Genomic DNA, 22,632 nt, shown 5'->3' with positions numbered 1-22,632 from the left:
TTTGATAGGGTGACAAATATTTTTTTTACTGTCACGCTGCGATCGACCAGTACTACCTCCGCGATCGACCAGTAGATCGCGATCGACGTAATGATGTATGTAATTTTCAGAATGCAGCTGGTGTTACCTAAATAGCAGGATCTGCTCAGATGGGTCCTGCCACCGCTTGTACTGTTGTAGACACAAGTTGCAGTAGTCTTGTCTCGGGTGGAGTCCCCTTGTCACGGCGGTGCACAGATGAGCCAGGGACCAGTGGAGGTCATGATTTAGAAGTCTGGTGGTTGTTTCAAATAAAGTCTTCAACACAAAACAACAAGTACGTACATGAGAAATATTATTTGTGTTTAATGAGTTATGCATGCTTGTAGTAGTATGACCAAAGGGAAAGATTTATTCTTCCTTTCAAATGGACAGCCTTCTCATCTATGGTTAATTCATTTGTACCTATTCTAATTTACCTGTTCATAGTTGAAAGTGTCAATCATCCCAAGAATAAGACCTTGGATCTCTGCAAGTTGTCCTTTCTGATAAATAGGACTCTGTAAGGCACAAAGTTAAGTCAAATGTGAATGAATGAAACAAATGGACATTTTTGAATTCCATGCAGACAAATGCAGTGCCATAATTTGGGATCATTCCTCAAGATGGTGAAAGAAGGCTACATTCCTCATCAAGTGTTTAATGCTGATGAAACCAGCGACTCCATTCCATCAAGCCATCAACCACCATCACAAAGGTAAATAAAACGACTTTATTATATAGTACATTGTATTTCTATAATTATATCATAGCACATTTATTATACATAAAATAAGGTATATTTTGTCTAATTTTAAGGCTTAGAAAATTGTGTTTTATGGGGACCTGGGACAGGATCATTCTCATTTTAATGGTTTCTTATGGGAAATTGTTTTTTGGGATCCACACTTTTCACCTTACACAATCTGTCTGGGAAGCAATTAATTTCATAAACAAGGTATCACGGTACTAGATTAGATTGCAACAACTGTCTGTGAGTAATCGTCCACTAAAATTCTCGTTTGTGGCAGCCGTATGTGAGAATTATTTTTGCATAGCCTACACGCACTGGGTTAATGAGCAACATTAGGCTATGTTATTCATGTGACATGCAGAAAATGCACCAAAAATGAAATTCCAATTTAAAGACTAATAAAGGCAAATCCAATCCAATCCAAAATGTGTGTCCGTGTGTGTACATATGCGGGGGTTATATCCTCCACCTACCCCAGCAAATGTTCTGCCACCCCACATAAAACTGACTGGGCCTGCCAGTGTTTGAACCACAAGTATGCAAAGTACATAACAGGTGAGTCATTAAAAGAAAAAATCTACATACCTGCAGTATCTGATGTATGATAGCAGGCAGTGAAACCAAGCTGCTCATATTGTTGAGAACGTTCATTGTCATGTGCTTCAAGACTAAGGGGAGGGAAAAAAGAATCACTCAATTAATTGTTGGTGGAGTTGTTTAAAAAGCCAGATCTCCATGACTAAGTCTAAACTCCATATTCCTTAGTCCACAAATGTCATGTACTAGTGTTTTATCATTTATGTTTATTATTTAGTTGTATACAGTAGTTGTTATTGTAGTTGTATACAGTATTTTCAAAACATCCTATTTACGACTGCCACGTGTTACGACCACGACCGCCAGACTTTTTTTTTTATTCTACGGCTGCCACCGCTACGGCAACGCTGTTGAACTCTGCAGCGTGTTTGCAATGCATTTGGTAGAATGAAGACTTGATATGTTCCTTCTTGTTTAGCTCTGTCACGTTCCGAAAAAGGCGAAGTGAAATTGAATGTCTGGATCCGCAAGCAAGCAACAGAGACAGGATGATTTATTACACAAACAGACAACACAAAGCGCTGGTCCCAAAAAGAGGACCAGGGGAATAATCAAAAATAAAGAATATCAAAAACGACGAGTGCGGGGGCATAGGGAAATCCGACCCGCATACTACGCCAATGGTGAAAAGCAACTCGCACACGGTGGTGCAAAAAAGGAACAATCCTGAAAGATACTACTTACGGGTTGTGGGGGGTAACCTCGGACTTGGTGAAACACGAACACCAAAGATATAGAAAGTCCAGGGTTATACAAAGTACAAATACAAGTTGATAGCGTCCCGTTTTAGTACCCGGCGTCCTGATGAAGGTGGTGGAAGCGGGGAGGCTAGCCCCAGCTGTCAATCTGAACGTGACAATATCGAACAAGTAGGATGTTTATTTGCCGCAGCAACTGTTTCTTCTTAACAAATGCGTATGACAATTTTCTCCAGCCTGACAGCATCTCACTCGCACAGTAATCGTGGGGAAAGGGGGGGTGTCGGCGCTCGAGCGGGTGGGATCGTCGCGACGCGAACGGCGCGTCGGGCTCACGGTCAGCGCCGGTGCCTCTTTGAGACAGTTTGTTCTGCGTCACGGCGAGGTGGCGGGTTGGGCGAGTCGTCGTAGCAGACGGCCCCTGAGTCGGGCCCCACGTCGGCGCGGAGTATGGCCAGAGAGAGGGCAACCGGTAGAACTTTTTTTTGCTTTGGCGTCCCCGAGTCCCAGCGTGTGTGTTGGGTGACCTCTTCTGCCTTCTCCGTTAGCAGGGAGAGCGATTTTTCAACAGCTCGCCGGCGTGGGAAGCCGTGCGTATTTGGGTCAGCAGAAAGCGTGTGTGCCGTCACAGTAATAAAAATCGATAATACGAAATATAAAATGATTAAAATGACACTAAAAGTTCTAAGATTTGTCAATGAACTGTCAACATTTCGGTATATAATAGTATTCAATAGAAAACATTGCTTAAAAACAACAGATTGACATCAAATATTATCCTGTCGTATAAACCTCGCATCTGCCATTTTGAATGCATTTCTACTTATGACCGTTTGACTTACGACCATTTTGTCGGAATGGAACCTGGTTGTAAGTAGGATGTTAGGTGTATATATGATGTAAATCACCCAATATATTGATGTTCGAAGACTTGTCAAGTCTGACTCGTAATGTTGAAAAATTTAGTACCTCAGATATGCAGACGCTCCCCAAATAACGAATGTTGGGCAGTTACGGAGAACAGTACATACGAACATTTTTGCAGGTACAGTATGTCGAAAAATGTTGAGACACAGATGCTGTAAGTTAGATTTTGCATTCCGAATCTTTTTCCGGTCGAGCTTGCTTGCGATTGGCTGTGTACTGTGCTTCACGCACACACCGACACATTAGAGGTTTCAAGGGCTGGATGTTTATACAAAGGACACCAAGGATGACCAAGCTGAAGTGTTGCCAAAGCGGGGAGGGAGCGATGCCTAATAATAACTAATGCGTGCCAGCAGCTTCAGTAATTGCTTACTGAAGACCCAAGGATATACTGTATGTCGTCATACTACAGTACGTGTGAATTTATTTTACGACTGTGAGAGCGTCTGTGTTTTATACTTCCTTGTTTAGTTGTTTAAGACAATTTGTCTTAAACAACAACTTTTTGTAGTTTTAACCATCGACTTGCACAGTGCCTGAAGATTTTTTCTTGCTCTAAATTTGTAAGGTCCTGGAACTCTTGAAAATCCTGAATTTGTTTAGAACTGTTGATAAAAAAATAAAAAAATATCAATCAGTAGGTCATCAATATTTACTGGCAATGTCTTCAGTCCGTCTTTTAGGCAAAGATTGCTGAGGGGACACATACTACACTAAATGCAGCCTCATTTTTTTTCTTTTATGCTTGACGGAAGAGCGCTTTTCTTTCCAACCATGATATTGCAATTGTCGCTAGCAAATCCCACATTTTTCCAAGGATTTTTTTTTCTGAAAAATGTCATCAACGGAAGAATGTCTGTGCCATTTCATTGTCATCGCTGGACAGCTCTGGGGCAATTGTGTTTTTTTGCGCCAGTAATGGGCAGCATCTTTACAGCCCCGCTTTGTTCAGCGGAAAGGTCGGTGCTGTTGGACAGTCTGCGACTGGATGGATGCATGGCTTGAGGAGCCCGCGACAAGAAGAAAGGAGCGTCAGGGCTGAGCGTTGATGCATATGTGGAACTGTCGCGGCTTGGAATTGAAGCGAATTTACATGGGACAGGAGATGTGAGACAATGGATGCTACAGCTTCGTGTTTGCTTTCAACATTTAGCTTGGAGTAGATGTGCATGTTCCACCATGAAATGATAAAAAAACGTATAAACTACAAGTAAAACATATATGTTGACAGGTAAATTTTTATGAATGTTTTATTTTTCCTGAAGAAAAAAAATGCGATGCAGCAAGGGTGCAGAATCAAAGTGTGAAAGAGCAAGAGATCACTGCAGTGCTGTATTGACAAACAAAACAAAGATAACAGAATACTTTACCCTGTTTCTGGGGAGTCATCAATGTCTCCAACAATGAAAACCAGAGCTCCTGTATGCAAGAAAAAAACATACATGAAACTGTTGTGCATGCTCTAAAAAGAAGAGGTGATGATTAAATAGCCCATTCCTGTCTGTACAGTAATATGCACACATGCGAGTCCGCTTTTCATTGATCTGTACCTTGGCTTACTAACTTAATTGGTTCCCAGACAGAGTGTGTAAGGCGAAAAGTGTGTATCCCAAAAATTAATTTCCCATAGGAAACCATTAAAATGAGAATAATCCGTTCCCAGGTCCCCATAAAACATAATTTTCTACTTTCTAATTTTCTAAGCCTTAAAACTACGCAAAATATACCTTATTTTATGTAATAAATGTTTTATGTAATAAATGTGATATGGTATTATAATTAAAGAAATAAACTGTACTGTATAATAAAGTCATTTTATTTACCTTTGTGATGGTCGTTGATGGCTTGATGGAATGGAGTGACCGGTTTCATCAGCATTAAACACTTGATGAGGAACGTAGCCTTCTTCTTTCACCATCTTGAGGAATGATCCCTTGTAGGTGCTTTCTTTGCAATAATTTTACCTTGTTCCTCATCAATTGTGTTCTGTTTAGCTGGGTTGATAGCTTTTTTGCATCAAGTGTACAGATGGCTTGTGCGGGTTATTTGTGGAGCCTGATTGATTGGATATTTTAACCTTGCAGTCTACACTCTGCTTTTGAACTATCAACGTTGAAACAAGTCAAAATGTCACTGTTTTGGGATACGCTCCACGCCGGTGTCCTTTGTGAGTATCAACAGATTATAAAACAACCTTAATGGCTGAATGGATACTTAGCCATTTAGGATGAGAAGTGGAAAACGGTTGAGATACTATGAGAAATGACCTTGATTTGTGCCTGCTGGAGTTTTTGAGAGTTGCGATGACCCAAAGCGATGAGGTCATTCAGTGAATTTTCTACTCTCTTCAACAGAATCGACTCATTTTCTTTGTCCTCTTCTTTCTGCCATCTCATGGGGTCATCATTCAGTCGAGAAAGCTGCACTTTTAATGCCTATGAAGGACATATTTGACAATGTATGTTTCAGAGAAACAGATACAGCGATACCTTGGCTTCCGAACTTAATTGGTTCCCAGACAGAGTGTATAAGGCGAAAACTGTGTATCCCCAAAATTAATTTCTCATAGGAAACCATTAAAATGAGAATAATCCGTTCCCAGGTCCCCATAAAACATAATTTTCTACTTTCAAATTTTTTAAGCCTTAAAACTACACAAAATATACCTTATTTTATGTATAAAAAAACGTGCTATGATATTATAATTAAACTGTACAATATAATGAAGTCGTTTTATTTACCTTTGTGATGGTCGTTGATGGCTTGATCGAATGGAATGACCGGTTTCATCAGCATTAAACACTTCTTCTTTCACCATCTTGAGGAATGATGCCTTGTCGGTGCTTTCTCTGCGATAATTTTACCTTGTTCCTCATCAATTATGTACTGTTTAGCTGGGTTAATAGCTTTTTGCATCAAGTCTACAAATGGCTGGTGCCTGATTGATGGGATATTTTAACATTGCAGTCTACACTCTGCTTTTGAATTATCAAAGTTGAAACGAGTCCAAATTTCACTTTTTTCTATCCATTTTATCACTCTCTTTGTTGTCTGCCCGTCTCTTTAATGTTTAACTCACACGCCCCCCTTACTTCTGCGTTCTTGACCAATCACGTGGTTTTAACCGAAGACTGGGGGCGGGGAATAAAAGACAAAAACAGGCGCTGCCATTTTTTTGTTAAGAGAATGGGCTCGTTCTCCAACGACACATCACTCATTGTGGCGCTCCGTGTGTATCCCGAAAAATAGTTTGTATGCCAAGGTAAAATTTTCATAAATGGGTTCGTAAACCGAGGTATCACTGTATTCATCATTTTAAATGAACGAGAAGAAAAGACACACGGCCATTCCTATCAAATGTATGGGTAAATCATGATTTAAGTACCTCTAACAAAACTGTAAATGCTCCATAAAAATCTCCCTTCTTCTCTAGCAGATAACCTGTAGCTTCACTGTGGTGGTACTTCTTAGTGATCTAAATAAATGGAAAGAATGATACAAGTGAGATGGTCAACTTAAATGCAAGTATCAATTACATGTCATGACGAGTAAAAAAATGCATACAAGAATAAAGTCAAATAATATATTTAACAATGTGTAGCAGTAATCAAAATGTATCACAAGCACAAGGCTCTCTCTTGTGGTTCGCAAAGAATCACTGAATCAAAATTTCTAACTGCATATTGTGGCTTGAACTTAATGTTTTACTTAATTTCAAGTTTTTGTTATATAGAGATCAGCTGTACTTAATGATGAATTATCAGTACAGTACATTATTTAATCATTTAGAACAGATATAATTTTTCTGTAACTAATGTGAGATCATTCTTAGTTGAGTGAATGGATTTTCAATGAATAGAACTGTTCAAGCTGTGGAATTAGTTTCAGTGGTTTTCTGAATATATGATTTTGGAATAAAAGTCTGCCTCTTTATTGACACCAGCAAATACTCTCAAGTAAAAGTAGTTCCACACAACACTACTTTTATTCTGTACTACAGGAAATACGTCACTGTTTTTGTCCGCTCTATAAGTATTCCAAACATTTCCTCTACTAATGTGAAAACACACAAAAGACATATAGCTTTTCTAGCTATATATCTATTAGCTAAATAGCAATCTAGCTAATTTGTAACAGATAATAAGGAGACAGAATGAACTTAACACAAATAGCTATCTAGGTAGCTATCTATTAGCCAGCTAGCTTTCTATCTAGTTGAGAGACTCCCGGGTTGAGTGAACGCTGGCGCAAGGTCACTTTACAGTCACAGGACAACTTAGATAGCTATCTATCTAGCTAGCTAGATAGCTATATAGACAATACATGACACCACAAAGATAGTTCACGATTATAAATCCAAAATACAGTAAAGTCTCGTTATAACGATATCGGATATATCGATAGTCCCGGTTATATGGATACTATTTCTATGCACGCACGGAGAAAATTACATGCAAACAGGGTCGGATATATCGATAGTCCCGGTTATATCGATATTTTTTCGGACTCCCTTGAATATCGATATAACGAGACTTTACTGTATGGACTTGTCACTGTTGATAACGTTTTCTTTTTTCATATATTAATTTACATGTTGATTGGTTGTATTATAACACACTGGATCCATTAAAGTATGATCGGATGAATTTTGGAACAGGCAAAAAAAACCTCGATTTCAAGCCCACCACTTGGACCAGAATGTCATCTCTTAGTAGATTTTGTACCATTTTCACTTTCTGTATTTTTAGTGATGAGGAAACCAAAGATTTTTTCAATGTGTAACATTTAAATATTTGCCCGAAGAACAAGAAACAGATTTTCATACTTGTATGGCCTCCTCCAACCGATATTGCTGTGACGTTTGGAGGAAAATCATGAGCTGTTGGGGGGCAAAACGACACATCAGGTCCAACAGATGCGTGTGTACATCATGTTCAAATGGAAGGGAGGTCCCTGGATAATGATGTTCCCTAAAAAAAAAATAATAATAATTATATATATATATATATATATATATATATATATATATATATATATATATATATATATATATATATATATATATATACACATTTGTACAAATATTGCGAGAAAGAAAATTAATAAAACTTGCGTGTTCAGTGAAATAACACATTATACATATGGAAAATAAGTTTCTATGAGAACAACCAAGCAGACCATGATTCCATGAATGAAGACAAAAACTTGAAATGCAGCTTGTCATCCTGTGAAAACAGGAAAAAAAAACAGACAAAATTAACTTCAGCAGGAATTTCTATTTTCATCTAAATTTATCAAACTGTTGTGATATATCTCTCATCTCATTTTCCGTACCGCTTATTCCTCATTAGGGTCGCGGGGGTTGCTGGAGCCTATCTCAGCTGTCTTCGGGCACGAGGCGGGGGACACCAGACACAAGACATACAACAGTCACTCTCACACTCACACCTAGGGACAATTTGGAGTGGTCAATCTGCCTGCCATGCATGTTTTTGGAGTGTGACTCAACCCGGAAGTAACTCAAAGAGATAGAAAGCCAGCCAACAGATATCTAATAACTAACTAGCTAGACAGCTAGCAAGCCAGCTATATTGCTCTAGCGACCGAGGGTGGAAGTCGAATAACCTCATCCAGCAGCTCCACAGGCGGGAAAAGGTTTACCCTTACTGACATCATATACTAGTTCTTAAAATACTTCAATGCATATTTTTGTTCCTTACCTCATTCACTGCCATTACCAAATTTATTCGGGAATTGAAAATATGACGTGGAACGCCATTCCCGAATTTGTTCGAGTTTTGTTTTTTTATGCTTGGGTGTAAAGCGCTGGTCATGGGAAACTAGCTATTTAGCCATTAGCTATCCAGCCATTAGCTATATAGCCATTAGCCATCTTTACATCTAGCCATCCATCCAGAGTAGCTATAGCTATATAGCTAGCTATATAGCTATAGCTCTCTAGCTAGCTATAGCTATATTAGCTAGCCAGCTATTTAATTCAGGAAACATATTAGCTAGCGATCTATTAGCTATCTAGCTATATTTTTGAGTGATTCCAGGTTGAGTGAACGCTGGCGCGTGTGGCTGCCACTGCTCACCCACAGAAAAACTTATCATGTGACTGTAAAGTGACCTTGAGAGTTTTGAAAGGCGCTTATAAATGAAATGTATTATTATTATTAATTATTATTAATTATTATTATTATTATTATATAGCTAGATAGACACTCTGCCTTTGAACTACAGTAAAGTCTCGTTATATCGATATTCAAGGGAGTCCGAAAAAATATCGATATAACTGGGACTATCGATATATCCGACCCTGTTTGCATGTAATTTTCTCCGTGCGTGCATAGAAATAGTATCGATATAACCGGGACTATCGATATATCCGATATCGATATAACGAGACTTTACTGTATCAATAAAGTTGAACGGAATCCAAATTTCACTGTGTTTTCTATAAATTTTCTCACTCTCTGTCGTCTGCACTTCTATTTATGCAGACTTAAAACCAAGTGCTAATAATTAAGAATGGGTTTAAGATATGGACATCAACCATTTGTGTCTGAATTCTGCAAGCCAACAAAATCAGTGCATTTCATATTTTAAAACATTTTGTCTTCTTCTTCTTTTCCTTTCGGCTTTTCCCTTCAAGGGGTCGCCAAAGCGAATCAGTAACCTCCATCTTCAGAGGTATGATACGCATGTTTGTTTTGGCCCAGCTTTTACGTCAGATGCCCTTGTAAAAACTGTTATTGTATTTCAGGTCAGTGAGACATGAAAATGACAAAATAAAACATGTTTATTTGTTTATGTGTGAACCTTACCGGAAGAAGGCCAACAATTTGATCTACTTCTTCAGCAAAGTGACGCACAACCAGGTCAGCGGACCTGTTTGTATCAAATGTGATGAGTTCCTGTAAACATACGTTGGAAAGATAAAATTTAGCATGGTAAAATGTGACAAATTGATAATGCACACATGCATGCACGCACACACGCACACACACAGGCACGCACACACGCACACAACACACACACACACACACACACACACACACACACACACACACACACACACACACACACACACACACACACACACACACACACACACACACACACACACACACACACACACACACACACACACAGTCATCAGGTTGATCTGTCCATCATAGCTTTTAGTTTAGCTATCAACCGTAATTTTCTTTTGTGTCCTCTTCGGCTTAACACTAGCCTGTGGTGGGGTCTTTTTCGGTCCCATAATAGCAAAAGTACTCCACTCGATAAGAAACCACGTCTGCACTCAAAGGGATGTGGAAAACTAGTCCGCCAGCCACTGTGGCGCTGTTTGACCGCCAAAAACTAGTCTGCCAGCCACCCTGGCGCTGTGTGGTTTGGTTCGTCCGCTGAAAACTAGTTCGTATGCCAAGATTATATTCTCGCGAATTTAAAGTTCGTAAGGCCAAACGTTTGTGAGCTAAAGCATTCGTAAGTCAAGGTATTACTGTATTTACGTTATCAGGCATTTAACAGGTTGTCACATATTACATACAGAACACACAACAAAGCGCACAAGCACATCTATGCAGCGCACATTTTGCAATGTAACTCAATGAGTGACAGGTGTCCATCCAATAATGCTGTACAGTTCATGTACGCTACGCAGCCAATCGGAGCAGAACGGCGCGAATGTGCCCTGCCCATACCCGCCGTGAAACTGGCGTGAAACTGATGTGTGGCCACAGCGGACACATTAGTGATGGGAATTCCGGCTCTTTTCAGAGAGCCGGTTCTTTTGGCTCGGCTCACTAAACAGATCCGGCTCCTCAGTTTTTTTTTTTCCCTTTAATTAATTAACTACCACAAATCATGTAAAATTACGTGAAAAACAAATTACTCATGTAAAAAATACACTATATCAAATAATTTTATTTATATGGGTTGATTTATATGTGCACAGAGAGCATCCACGAACTTTCACTTTCACTGTGGTTACTCTGGTTTGATGATCAACTGTCACTAATTTGCTTTTCATATTAATAATGCTATCATACCAACTAGTAAAAAATGTAATAATTGAATAATAATAACAACATAATGTGATAACATTTGTCCACCTGTCTACCCTCACTTCATGATGACACAAGCATACAGGGATACCTTGGCTTCCGACCTTAATCGGTTCCCAGACAGAGTGTGTAAGGCGAAAAGTGTGTATCCCAAAAAATTGTTCCCATAGGAAGCCATTAAAATAAGAATAATCCGTTCCCAGGTCCTCATAAAACAATTTTTACTTTGTAATGTTAAAACTACACAAAATCTACCTTCTTTTATGGATATTAAATGTGCTATGGTATTATAAGTAAAGAAATAAACTGTACTGTATAATAAAGTCGTTTTATTTACCTTTGTGATGGTCGTTGATGGCTTGATGGAATGGAGTGACCATTTTCATCAGCATTAAACACTTGATGAGGAACGTAGCCTTCTTTCACCATCTTGAGGAATGATCACTTGTAGGTGCTTTCTCTGCGATAATTTTACCTTGTTCCTCATCAATTGTGTTCTGTTTGGCTGGGTTGATAGCTTTTTGCATCAAGTGTACAGATGGCTTGTGCGGGTTGTTTGTGGAGCCTGATTGATGGGATATTTTAACCTTGCAGTCTATACTCTGCCTTTGAACGAAGTTTTCTCTCCGTCTCTCTGTCATCTGCCTGTCTCTAATGTTTAAACCACCTCCCCTCACTGCTATGTTCTTGACCAATCACGTGGCTTTAACTGAAGACTGGTGGCGGGGAATAGAGGACAAAAAACATGTTGGCTGCCATTTTCTTTTTTGGAGAATGGCTTCACTCTCTCTCTGTCTGTAACACCGACCCCCTCACTGCTGCGTTCTTGACCAATCACGTAGCTTTAACAGACGACTGGGGGCGGGGAATAGAGGACCAAAACAAGCCGGCTGCCAGTTTCTTGTTAGAACGGGCTCGTTCGCGAATGACACATCACTCATTGTGGCAGCTCCGTGTGTGTCCCGAAAAATAGTTTGTATGCCAAGGTAAAATGTTCATAAATTTAACGTTAGTAAACCGAAAGGTTCGTAAGCCAAGGGGTTCGTAAACCGAGGTATCACTGTATTTTAAATCCACAATTAATCAGAAAGCAAGACCACAACAAATAAAGGGCACAACAATGACTTTCCTGTGTTCATCAATGCACATGAGCTGACCTGTATGCATTGCAGTGTTTTGTTCTTGGTCGCTTGCTTGTCCTCTGATGTGTGACTTGACATTGACATCAGGTGGTCGATGTAGCTGAAGATCTCCCCCTTCACATACACAAAGAAATACTTTCTTTCACTTGACCAACAAGAAAGGGTCTCCTAATTTTTACTAAACCTACATTTGGGAATTCAATGGCAATATTTATTAAAAAGAGTAAATAAATTAGCCATTTAGAATTAAAGTATTTTTTGTTTACCTTTCTCAGAGGGTCTTTTAGGTAGCAGTCGATGGTCTTGTCATACATACGTTTCTTCTCATAAAGAAACTCCAAAATTTGGTAGCTGTGTTGAATAACGGAAACAAAATCAGGACAAACGCTCCCCAACGTGCGAACATACGAGTTACGCCATTACGGTACTGATGGAGAAAAAGAAGTTATCATATTTAAAATTTTCATGCGGTTATATGCTTAGTGAACATATGTGACTCGAATACACAATTGAAGCACAGACAACCTGGGGTCAATCTGAGGTCAACAGACCCAGCTTATTAAACTGTCATCTTCATCTCGGAGATCTGGCCCTGGACAGAATTTAGTACTTAGGAAACTCCTTTATCACAGGATGAGAAGGTTTCTTCAGCCGTCATCTGTACTTTTTTGAAGGTGTCGGACGTTTTGCCTCCTATCCAAGAGGCTTCGTCAGCGAACTAAAGTCTTACTGGTCGTATCGGCCCTATTTATATATCCCTAATGTCCAGACATGGTGGTGCTGGACACAGCTATGATAGGTCCCTACTCTCAGGTTGGGGGGAGCAGAGGACCACTCCCTGTGGTCAACTGATTGTTCCTACATTCCTGACTAACGACTGGCCTGTTTGCCCCCCTCCCTCCGGTATCACCTCATCAGCATTACGAATGTTGTCCTTTATCACAGGAGTAATTTACGACTTGAAACTCCTTCACAGGAAGAGCTCATTAGCCAGGTTACAAATGTATCAGTTCATGTAAAAGACAATGTTTTATTGGTTACAATCAAGGAAACTATGTTTTACTAATGTATCACTTTAATTTGCATACACTGTACTCTCAATAAATAGCTTGGCAGAGGGCTGCAGAATTCAGGCGTCTGTCATGAATGGCTATGTCTCCTGCTGGCAGTAAAAGACAATATTTCTGGGTTCGAGCCTTTGTCCACAGTGTCCGATCGAACATCTCTGACAGGTACATACAAACATTTTTGCGGGTGGAGAATGTTGAAAAATGTTTGGACAGAGATGCTGTAAGTTATATTTTCGATTGCGTGCTTTTTTCCGGCCGATCTCGCTTGCAACTGGCTGCGTACTGTGCTTCATGCACACGCACGTTCAAAGACATTGGAAGTTTACGCGATGGCCACCAAGCCTGAGCAATCAGCGACCAATATGCTGAAGTGTTGTCAACGAGTTCAGGCCCGATCCGCCAAGATGGCTTACGGTTGGCTGCATAAAGTATAACAATAATAATAATAATAATAATAATAATAATAATAACTTTCATAACTTTGCTGCTTTGAAACGTAAATTTCTCCACTGCAAGACTAATTAAGGCAAATCCAAATCCAATCCAAATAATAATAATCATCCATTTCATTTGTAAGTGCCTTTCAAAACTTTCAAGGTCACTTTACAGTCACATGATTTTTTCTGTGGGTCAGCAGCGGAAGCCACACATGCCAGCGTTCTCTCAACCCGGAAGTAACTCAAACAGATAGAAAGCTAGCTTACTAGTTAATAGAAAATAGCAAAAACAAAAATAGCTAATAGCCAGTCAGATAGATCGCCAGCTAGCTAATAGATAGCAAATAGCCAATAAATAGCTAAAGCCAGCCAGCTAGATTGCTAGCTAGCTAATAGATAGCAAATAGCCAGCCAGCTAGCTATTCGCTATCTAGCTTTGTAGAACAATAGTGTGTCAGAGCGAGGGTCCCTCACGCGAAGAAACATCACAGCGGGGAGATTGCGGCAGTCCATAAAAGTCATTCCTCTCTCTTTTTCAACTACTTACAACTTGGCTCTCTGTGACAAAGTCAACAGCTTCTCTTCATCAAACTGGACCACACCTCCGACCTGGAGCAGCTGCAGTAGAACCTTTAAATCAAGAACACACATAGCCCAGTCATGTAAAAAAAACAGCTGGCTGTTGTTAGCAGTGGAGCAGCTACCCTGCTATATTTCTGTTTTAGGACAGTTTGCATTTTCTTTGAAAATTTTATTGACAATAGTAAGAAGTAGTACAGTCAAAAACACCACCTTTTCCTCTTTATTGTGACGAGGTGTGACAATAACAGCGCTTGTCAGATCATGACAAGTGAGATTTTAAATCTGTTGATAGATCCAGTGTTGTGATTGATGAGCAATCACTTGTTTGAATGGAAAATACAAGCAGGAACCAAAGTAGAAAACCAAAACATTCTTTAATCTTCCAGACAGTGAAGAGACATGTTACTCCATCAAGTGGAAGCGAGGTAGTTATACGGCAAAACAGCCTATCAGCTACAAGACCCAAAGGTGAAAGTTCACTTTTAGACTCAACTAAGAATGTTTAAAGTAACGGTTCACACTACAAATACGTAAAGTAACAACTTACAGTTCAAACTAATCTACAAATACGTAAAGTAACAACTTAGACTAAATTTAAGAAATACAAAAAAAGAGTAGAAATTAAAAGTAACATCAGATGTTTAAGGATGTGTATATAAAATCGTCCTATCACTGTGAATGTTTTTCATAATTGTTAATAGACTCTTGTCTTACATGGATGGGCTGAGGGATGTTGATAATTTTGCCACTTTTTATTTTTGAATTGCATATTATACTTGGGTTTACAAGTGCAAAGTGAAACTTAATTGTAAAAATCTGTAATTAGACATGAGTATGCACATTTATATCTTAGAAATGATTTTATTATTATTCTTTTTTTAAGTGAACTCTGTTGTCTTCAAAGAAAATCTGTTGAAGTAGTGTGCTGGCATCCAAACTCCACATGTAGACTAACAGAGGAAGATTGCTTTATCCAGTGATACCTCGGTTCCGTTTCGTACGTGACTGATCAACGCCATCTCAGGTCGAGATATGTCTGCTTCCGCGCCTCCGGCAGTGTAGACCGGGAAAGTTTCTGAAGGGATTCTTCAGAAGGGAATGAAGTTCTGGAAGTTCGGGTGCAAGGACTGGTAAGAAATTTAAAACATCTGTGCATCTACTTTGGAAAATGATGTGCAAACGCACGACTTTGCTTCGGACTTTCCCAAGCGTTCTTGGGAAAGTCCAAAGCAGGAAGCCAGCTTCTGATTGTCTGCTGTGCAGAGTATGCAAATTTCAACTGTAGGTAGCCTATGTTTGTGTGCATGGCAACGATACACGTGTACTGTTTGCGCATGAAGGCGAGCGAGGGCGTCCGTGGCGAGTTTGTCGAGTGCGCGGTCAGGACAATCCATCCATGATTTTGCGGAGTTTAACACAAGTAGATATTATTGAGTTTGAGTATTTCGTTGTGTAACAATATGTATTGAATGTTGAATGTGATTGCTTTTTTCAATAAATGTTGATTTCTTTAACTTTCCACTTTCAATTGAAACTTATTAAAAACAGACGCAATCTTGATATATCACAGTGCGTATGTTATTTTAATCTATTTACATTTCCTTCTCCCAGTATCTGCAAAATAGTATGTAAATGCCATATCTTGCATATTCCTTGAAACAAATTTATGAACTGATAAGGGTTTTTTTCACATTTGAAAGACTGTTAATAAATCAATCAAAAAACATCCCTTTCATCCCGTTGCTGATGAGAAATGTAAATGCCTCCACTGCGAGACTAATAAAGGCAAATCCAATCCAAATTGGGTTGTAGTGTTCTTACTGTGCTATGAGGTTTGCACACACTAGATTTAAAGGACAACCGACATCTAGCTTTGTAGAACAATAGTGTGTCAGAGCGAGGGTCCCTCACGCGAAGAAACATCACAGCGGGGAGATTGCGGCAGTCCATAAAAGTCATTCCTCTCTCTTTTTCAACTACTTACAACTTGGCTCTCTGTGACAAAGTCAACAGCTTCTCTTCATCAAACTGGACCACACCTCCGACCTGGAGCAGCTGCAGTAGAACCTTTAAATCAAGAACACACATAGCCCAGTCATGTAAAAAAAACAGCTGGCTGTTGTTAGCAGTGGAGCAGCTACCCTGCTATATTTCTGTTTTAGGACAGTTTGCATTTTCTTTGAAAATTTTATTGACAATAGTAAGAAGTAGTACAGTCAAAAACACCACCTTTTCCTCTTTATTGTGACGAGGTGTGACAATAACAGCGCTTGTCAGATCATGACAAGTGAGATTTTAAATCTGTTGATAGATCCAGTGTTGTGATTGATGAGCAATCACTTGTTTGAATGGAAAATACAAGCAGGAACCAAAGTAGAAAACCAAAACATTCTTTAATCTTCCAGACAGTGAAGAGACATGTTACTCCATCAAGTGGAAGCGAGGTAGTTATACGGCAAAACAGCCTATCAGCTACAAGACCCAAAGGTGAAAGTTCACTTTTAGACTCAACTAAGAATGTTTAAAGTAACGGTTCACACTACAAATACGTAAAGTAACAACTTACAGTTCAAACTAATCTACAAATACGTAAAGTAACAACTTAGACTAAATTTAAGAAATACAAAAAAAGAGTAGAAATTAAAAGTAACATCAGATGTTTAAGGATGTGTATATAAAATCGTCCTATCACTGTGAATGTTTTTCATAATTGTTAATAGACTCTTGTCTTACATGGATGGGCTGAGGGATGTTGATAATTTTGCCACTTTTTATTTTTGAATTGCATATTATACTTGGGTTTACAAGTGCAAAGTGAAACTTAATTGTAAAAATCTGTAATTAGACATGAGTATGCACATTTATATCTTAGAAATGATTTTATTATTATTCTTTTTTTAAGTGAACTCTGTTGTCTTCAAAGAAAATCTGTTGAAGTAGTGTGCTGGCATCCAAACTCCACATGTAGACTAACAGAGGAAGATTGCTTTATCCAGTGATACCTCGGTTCCTCGGTTACCTCAATCAAAAAACATCCCTTTCATCCCGTTGCTGATGTGAAATGTAAATGCCTCCACTGCGAGACTAATAAAGGCAAATCCAATCCAAATTGGGTTGTAGTGTTCTTACTGTGCTATGAGGTTTGCACACACTAGATTTAAAGGACAACCGACATCACTTTTTTGTTTCCTAACTGACATCAGAAAAATGTTTTATAGCATCTAAAATACCCAAAACATGCAGTATGATATTTTTAGTCAAAGAAAAACACCAATAAAAATGACTTAAAAAAATCGAAACCGGAAGTGGCCAGTTTCAGAAGGTCCCGCCCCCTTGTTCGTGGTGTCACGCCAAGACGTCTTGCCTTGCTCGAGAATCAAAACAATGGCTTCAGATTCGGAGAAGATGCTTTCTTGTTACTCATCCAGTTATGAATATGATTGAAATAGTTCTGAAGAGGAAAGCATACATGTTTGCAATCGATTAAATAATTTATTCCGTGTCATTTTGAGGCATCAGGGGGGGGGGGGATTGTCGCACCCAAAAAAAGGTAGAAGATGGCGACAATCTTCCGTGTGGAAATGGCTCAACATTTTTGTCACAACACACAAGGATTCACCATCGCGTTATTTATGTGTTTTCCTTCTAATTTCGCCATCAACACGGATCAACACGAAGTTTTCAGACCAAATAAAGTACCGCAAAATACATTGCGCGATCAAAGGACTGCTACAGTGTGTCCTTTCTCGGTCAGGGGCGTTCCTTCAGTGACGTGACGTGAGGACTCGTCACAAACTCAAAAACAAGTCTTCCGGAATATTCAGCGCGAGTCTTAAAACCCAAGATATAGCTATATGCGGTGGAATCTTTGTAAAATACACTCAATAGAAGTCATTTGAAGCGATTAGACAAATTATGGACACAACTTGTCCGGAGACGTCGGTTGTCCTTTAATGCTTTAGTATATCCGGCCCAAACATTCCCTCCAAATGCTCCTGGCCCTCCGTCAAATTTTAGAACCCATTGTGGCCCGCGAGTCAAAAAGTTTGCCCACCCCTGATCTACGCAGATAGCCATAATGTTGCCGACCATGTCAACTTGTGCTAAAGAATAGTGGAAGGCTGTCTTCCGCCCAAGCAATGTGGTGACATGCCAAAATTTGGCCTCCAAAACTTTGGACCAATGATTCTCATTTTTATGGTTTTCTATGGTTTCCTCTGGGAACCAATTAAGTTCGTAAGCCAAGATATCACTGTATTTTGAGTCAAACCTGCTGTCGTTCCGTGTGTCTTGAGGCATCATCTGATCTGCAGAGGAACTCCAAGACCTGAACAGAATACAACAAAGATGTATGTGGCCTTTCTACCTGTTGGTTATACAAAATCTTGCAAATAATACTAACACAATAATGGCTGGCTTTCAAAGAGACAAGTGTGATTTGTTATTTTTTTTGTAGTTCTTTTGACTTCAAGATGGCGCCGCAAGAGTGGCTGCCTTTCCAGCAGCTCCTGTATTTTGTTGTTCTACTTCTTTCTTACTTTCATCTTCCTTTCATAACTTTGCTGCTGTGAAATGTAAATGTATCCACTGCGAGACTAATAAAGGTAAATCCAATCCAAAAGCTTGATTCATTCAACTCATTTGAATGTGACAATTCCTTTTTTTTTAAATAAAGGTAACATCCGACTTACGACCGGCTCGACTTACGACCACCCGTACTTACGACCGTGACCTCCAGACCTTATTTTTAACATTTTAAGAGGGGGAGTTTGCAAGTCATTTAGTTTCTAGTCAACATTTTGAATGGATTTTGACTTTGACTTGGTCGGAACGGAACTCGGTCGTAAGTCGGATGTTACTTGTAAATGGATTTCGTGTTGCGCTTCATGCTATATCCTGAGGGAGTTACATGTCGACCAATGTTCTGATTTATTGGACAGCGTATTTCTGTAACATACTTTGTTTCGGCTGCAGCAGTTTAAAGGCTCAAAAATGCTGTTTTTTCACCTGGGTTCGATCGAACCCTAGGGGGTCGGTGAATCGGTCTCAGGGGTTGGACGACGCTTCTGCCATTAACGATAAGACACACCAAATCTGCTTGGCCATCATTGGCTGCGGTTAATCATGTTAATAATAATAATAATAATAATAATAATAATAATAATCTCCTCTTCTTTTCCTTTCGGCTTTTCCCCTCAGGGGTCACCACACCCGGTTTTGTGCATCCTCTTCTCTCACAATAATAATAATAATAATACATTTAATTCATAAGCACATTTCTAAACTCTCAAGGTCACTTTACAGTCACAGGATAGGTTTTTCTCTGGGTGAGCAGTGGCAGCCACACGCACCAGCGTTCACTCAACCCGGAATAACTCAAATAGATAGAAAGCTAGCAGCTAGCTAATAGATAGCTAGTAGCCAGCCAGCGAGATAGCCAGCCAGTCAGCTAGATAGCTAATAGATGGCAAATAGCTAGATAGCCAGCTAGATAGCCCTAAAATGGACAAAAGCTATATGCTGCCCCCCCGTGGACAGAAAAACATTGCGAGAGGTCTGACCGGTGCTTTATTGGCACCTGCTTTCATATATTGAGTTGCAACTCAATCAGGATCAGGGAGGCCATTGAAATCCGGAAGCGAGGACCAAGGACCATCAACAGGGATGAGGGAGCTTACATGCTCTCTAATACCTGGAGCAGTATCCTGGAGGGCCGAGCGGACAGCGGGGGGCGTGGCTTGCCTGTCAGATCTGACAGGTAGGTCACGCCCTCATAGCAACACCAGCTAAAAATGGCGCGTCACAACAACATCCGTGACACTCTGACGAAGGCGGAAGTAGTCGCCGAAACATGTCAGATATTTGAACACCTACACTGTCTGTAAGTAAAGAATCTGCTTAAAATTAGATATCAAGTAGACAGGATGAACTTAGTACAACGAAATGTATTTCTATTCTATGCACCTAATCATGCAGCATGCCCTACAAAATATGCCATTTATTTTGGATGTGCTTTATAATCTGTAGCACCTTATACTTATTGCAAATAAGGCGGTAATTGCAGTACTTTTCCCGAAAAGTCTATTATGTATTATGCATAGCATGGAAACAGACAGGAAGAGCTTACCTGGTCAAATAATTTTCTGTTTACAAAAAGTGTGTTGTCTGGTTTTGACAGCTGCCGAGCCAAAAATGTGAAAAGACCGCCCACCTGGGATGGTGTAAAGTCCGGGTTGTCCACCATCACCTATGGAAACAAGAAAATCATTGGATGGAAAAATAAAAGAAACTGTTTGCTCAAAATGACTCAACATCGCCATTATGTCAAAACCAGGCTTTACTGAACTACCGCTTTACAAAAAGCATGAATTCTTATTTTTTGCCCACCCAGGGACGCCACCCCTCCGTGAGTCGTCACCATACCGTGGTGGAGGGGTTCGTGTGTCCCAATGATCCTAGGAGCTAAGTTGTCTGGGGCTTTATGCCCCTGGCAGGGTCACCCATGGCAAACAGGTCCTTGGTGAGGGACCAGACAAAGTATGACTCAAAAGACCCCATATGAAGAGAAACGTAAATGGATCTGGTATTCCCTTGCCCGGACATGGGTCACCGGGGCCCCTCTCTGGAGCCAGGCCTGGAGATGGGGCTCGTTGGCGAGCGCCTGGTGGCCGGGCATACACCCATGGGGCCCGGTCGGGCTCAGCCCGGAGAGGAAACGTGGGTCCCCCTTCTCAAGGGCTCACCACCCATGGGAGGGGCCAGAGGGGTCGGCTGCATTGTGACCCTGGCGGTGCGATCCTTGGCTACAGAAGCTAGCTTTTGGGACGTGGAACATCACCTCTCTTGCAGGGAAGGAGCCCGAGCTGGTGTACGAGGTCGAAAAGTTCTGACGAGACATAGTTGGGCTTGCCTCCACACACAGCCTGGGTTCTGGTACCAGCCCTCTCCAGAAGGGTTGGACTCTCTTCCACTCTGGAGTTGCCCACAGGTGAGAGGCGTAGAGCAGGTGTCGGCATACTTATTGCCCCCCCGGCTCGCCTCTTGTACGTTGGGATTCACCCCGGTAGACGAAAGGGTTGCTCCCCCCTGCCTTTGGTTGGGGGGACGGGTTCTGACTGTTTGTGCATATGCATCAAACAGTCGGGACGGGTTCTGACTGTTTGTGCATATGCATCAAACAGCAGTTCAGTGTACCCATCCTTTTTGAAGAGCTGAGAGGGTGTGCTGGAGAGTGCTCTCCCTGTTCTGCTGGGTGATTTCAATGCTCATGTGGGCAATGACAGTGAGACCTGGAGGGGCTTGATTGGGAGGAACGCCCCCCCCCCACCCCCGATCAAAACCCGAGTGGTGTTTTGTAATTGGACTTCTGTGCTCGACAGGGATTGTCTATAACAAACACTTTTTTCAAACATAAGGGTGTCCATATGTACATGGGACACCCTTGGTCGCAGTTCGATGATTGACTTTGTAGTTGTATCATCGGATTTGCTACCGCATGTTTTGGACACTCGAGAGAAGAGAGATCGGAGCTGTCAACTGATCACCACCTCGTGGTGAGTAATTTCCGTTGGTGCGGGAAGATGCCAGTCCGACCTGGCAGACCCAAAGGTGTTGTGAGGCTTTGTTGTGAAAGTCTGGCGGAATACCCTGTCAGAAGCAGTTTCAACTCCCACCTCCGGCAGAACTTTTTACATGTCCCGGGGAAGGTGGGAGACATTGAGTCCGACTGGACCATGTTCCGTACCTCCCTTGTTGAGGCGGGCAATCGGAGTTGTGGCCATAAGGTGGTTGGTGCCTGTCGTGGCAGCAACCCCCGTACTCGCTGGTGGACACCAGTAGTCAGGGATGCCGTCAAGCTGAAGAAGGAGTCCTATTGGGCCTATATGGGCTGTGGGACCCCTGAGACAGCTGACAGGTATCGATTAGCCAAGCGGAATGCGGCCTCGGTGGTCACGAGGCAAAAACCCGGGCATGGGAAGAGTTCGATGAGGCTATGGAAGCCGACTTAAAGACCGCTTCAAGGAAATTCTGGTTCACCATCCACCGTCTCAGGAGGGGAAAGCAGTGCACCACTGACACTGTACAGTGTGGAAGGGGCGCTGCTGACCTCGACTCGGGACGTCGTGAACCGGTGGGCAGAGTACTTCGAAGACCTCCTCAACTGCACCAACACGCCTTCCTTGGAGGAAGCAGTGTCTGGGGACTCATAGATTGGCTCGCCGATCTCTGTGGTTGAAGTCCCCGATGTGGTTAAAAAGCTCCTCGGTGGCAAGGCCCCAGGGGTAGATGAGATCCGCCCAGAGTTCCTAAAGGCTCTGGATGTTGTGGG

General features: G+C 41.0%; 1 protein-coding gene across 1 annotated transcript in view; it reads right to left on the bottom strand.

The window, feature by feature from the left end:
* The window catches only part of vps8 (VPS8 subunit of CORVET complex), a 73,233-nt gene that overhangs the window by 7,081 nt on the left and 43,520 nt on the right, over positions 1 to 22,632 (bottom strand). The window contains exons 28-41 of the mRNA XM_089011752.1: positions 20,431 to 20,550; positions 18,574 to 18,630; positions 16,288 to 16,370; positions 12,481 to 12,565; positions 12,230 to 12,328; positions 9,825 to 9,914; positions 8,173 to 8,219; positions 7,820 to 7,964; positions 6,380 to 6,469; positions 5,262 to 5,429; positions 4,365 to 4,413; positions 1,358 to 1,440; positions 459 to 539; positions 128 to 297 (exon numbers count right to left, since the gene is read on the bottom strand). Of these exons, the coding sequence (XP_088867878.1) occupies positions 128 to 297; positions 459 to 539; positions 1,358 to 1,440; positions 4,365 to 4,413; positions 5,262 to 5,429; positions 6,380 to 6,469; positions 7,820 to 7,964; positions 8,173 to 8,219; positions 9,825 to 9,914; positions 12,230 to 12,328; positions 12,481 to 12,565; positions 16,288 to 16,370; positions 18,574 to 18,630; positions 20,431 to 20,550 (1,367 nt within the window). The remainder of the gene's footprint in view (positions 1 to 127; positions 298 to 458; positions 540 to 1,357; positions 1,441 to 4,364; positions 4,414 to 5,261; positions 5,430 to 6,379; positions 6,470 to 7,819; positions 7,965 to 8,172; positions 8,220 to 9,824; positions 9,915 to 12,229; positions 12,329 to 12,480; positions 12,566 to 16,287; positions 16,371 to 18,573; positions 18,631 to 20,430; positions 20,551 to 22,632) is intronic.

Source organism: Hippocampus bargibanti, linkage group LG13 (genome assembly GCF_051943395.1).
Source record: "Hippocampus bargibanti isolate YZ-2025 linkage group LG13, ASM5194339v1, whole genome shotgun sequence".
Lineage (NCBI taxonomy): Eukaryota > Metazoa > Chordata > Actinopteri > Syngnathiformes > Syngnathidae > Hippocampus > Hippocampus bargibanti.
This window is presented reverse-complemented; position numbering and strand designations above follow the sequence as displayed.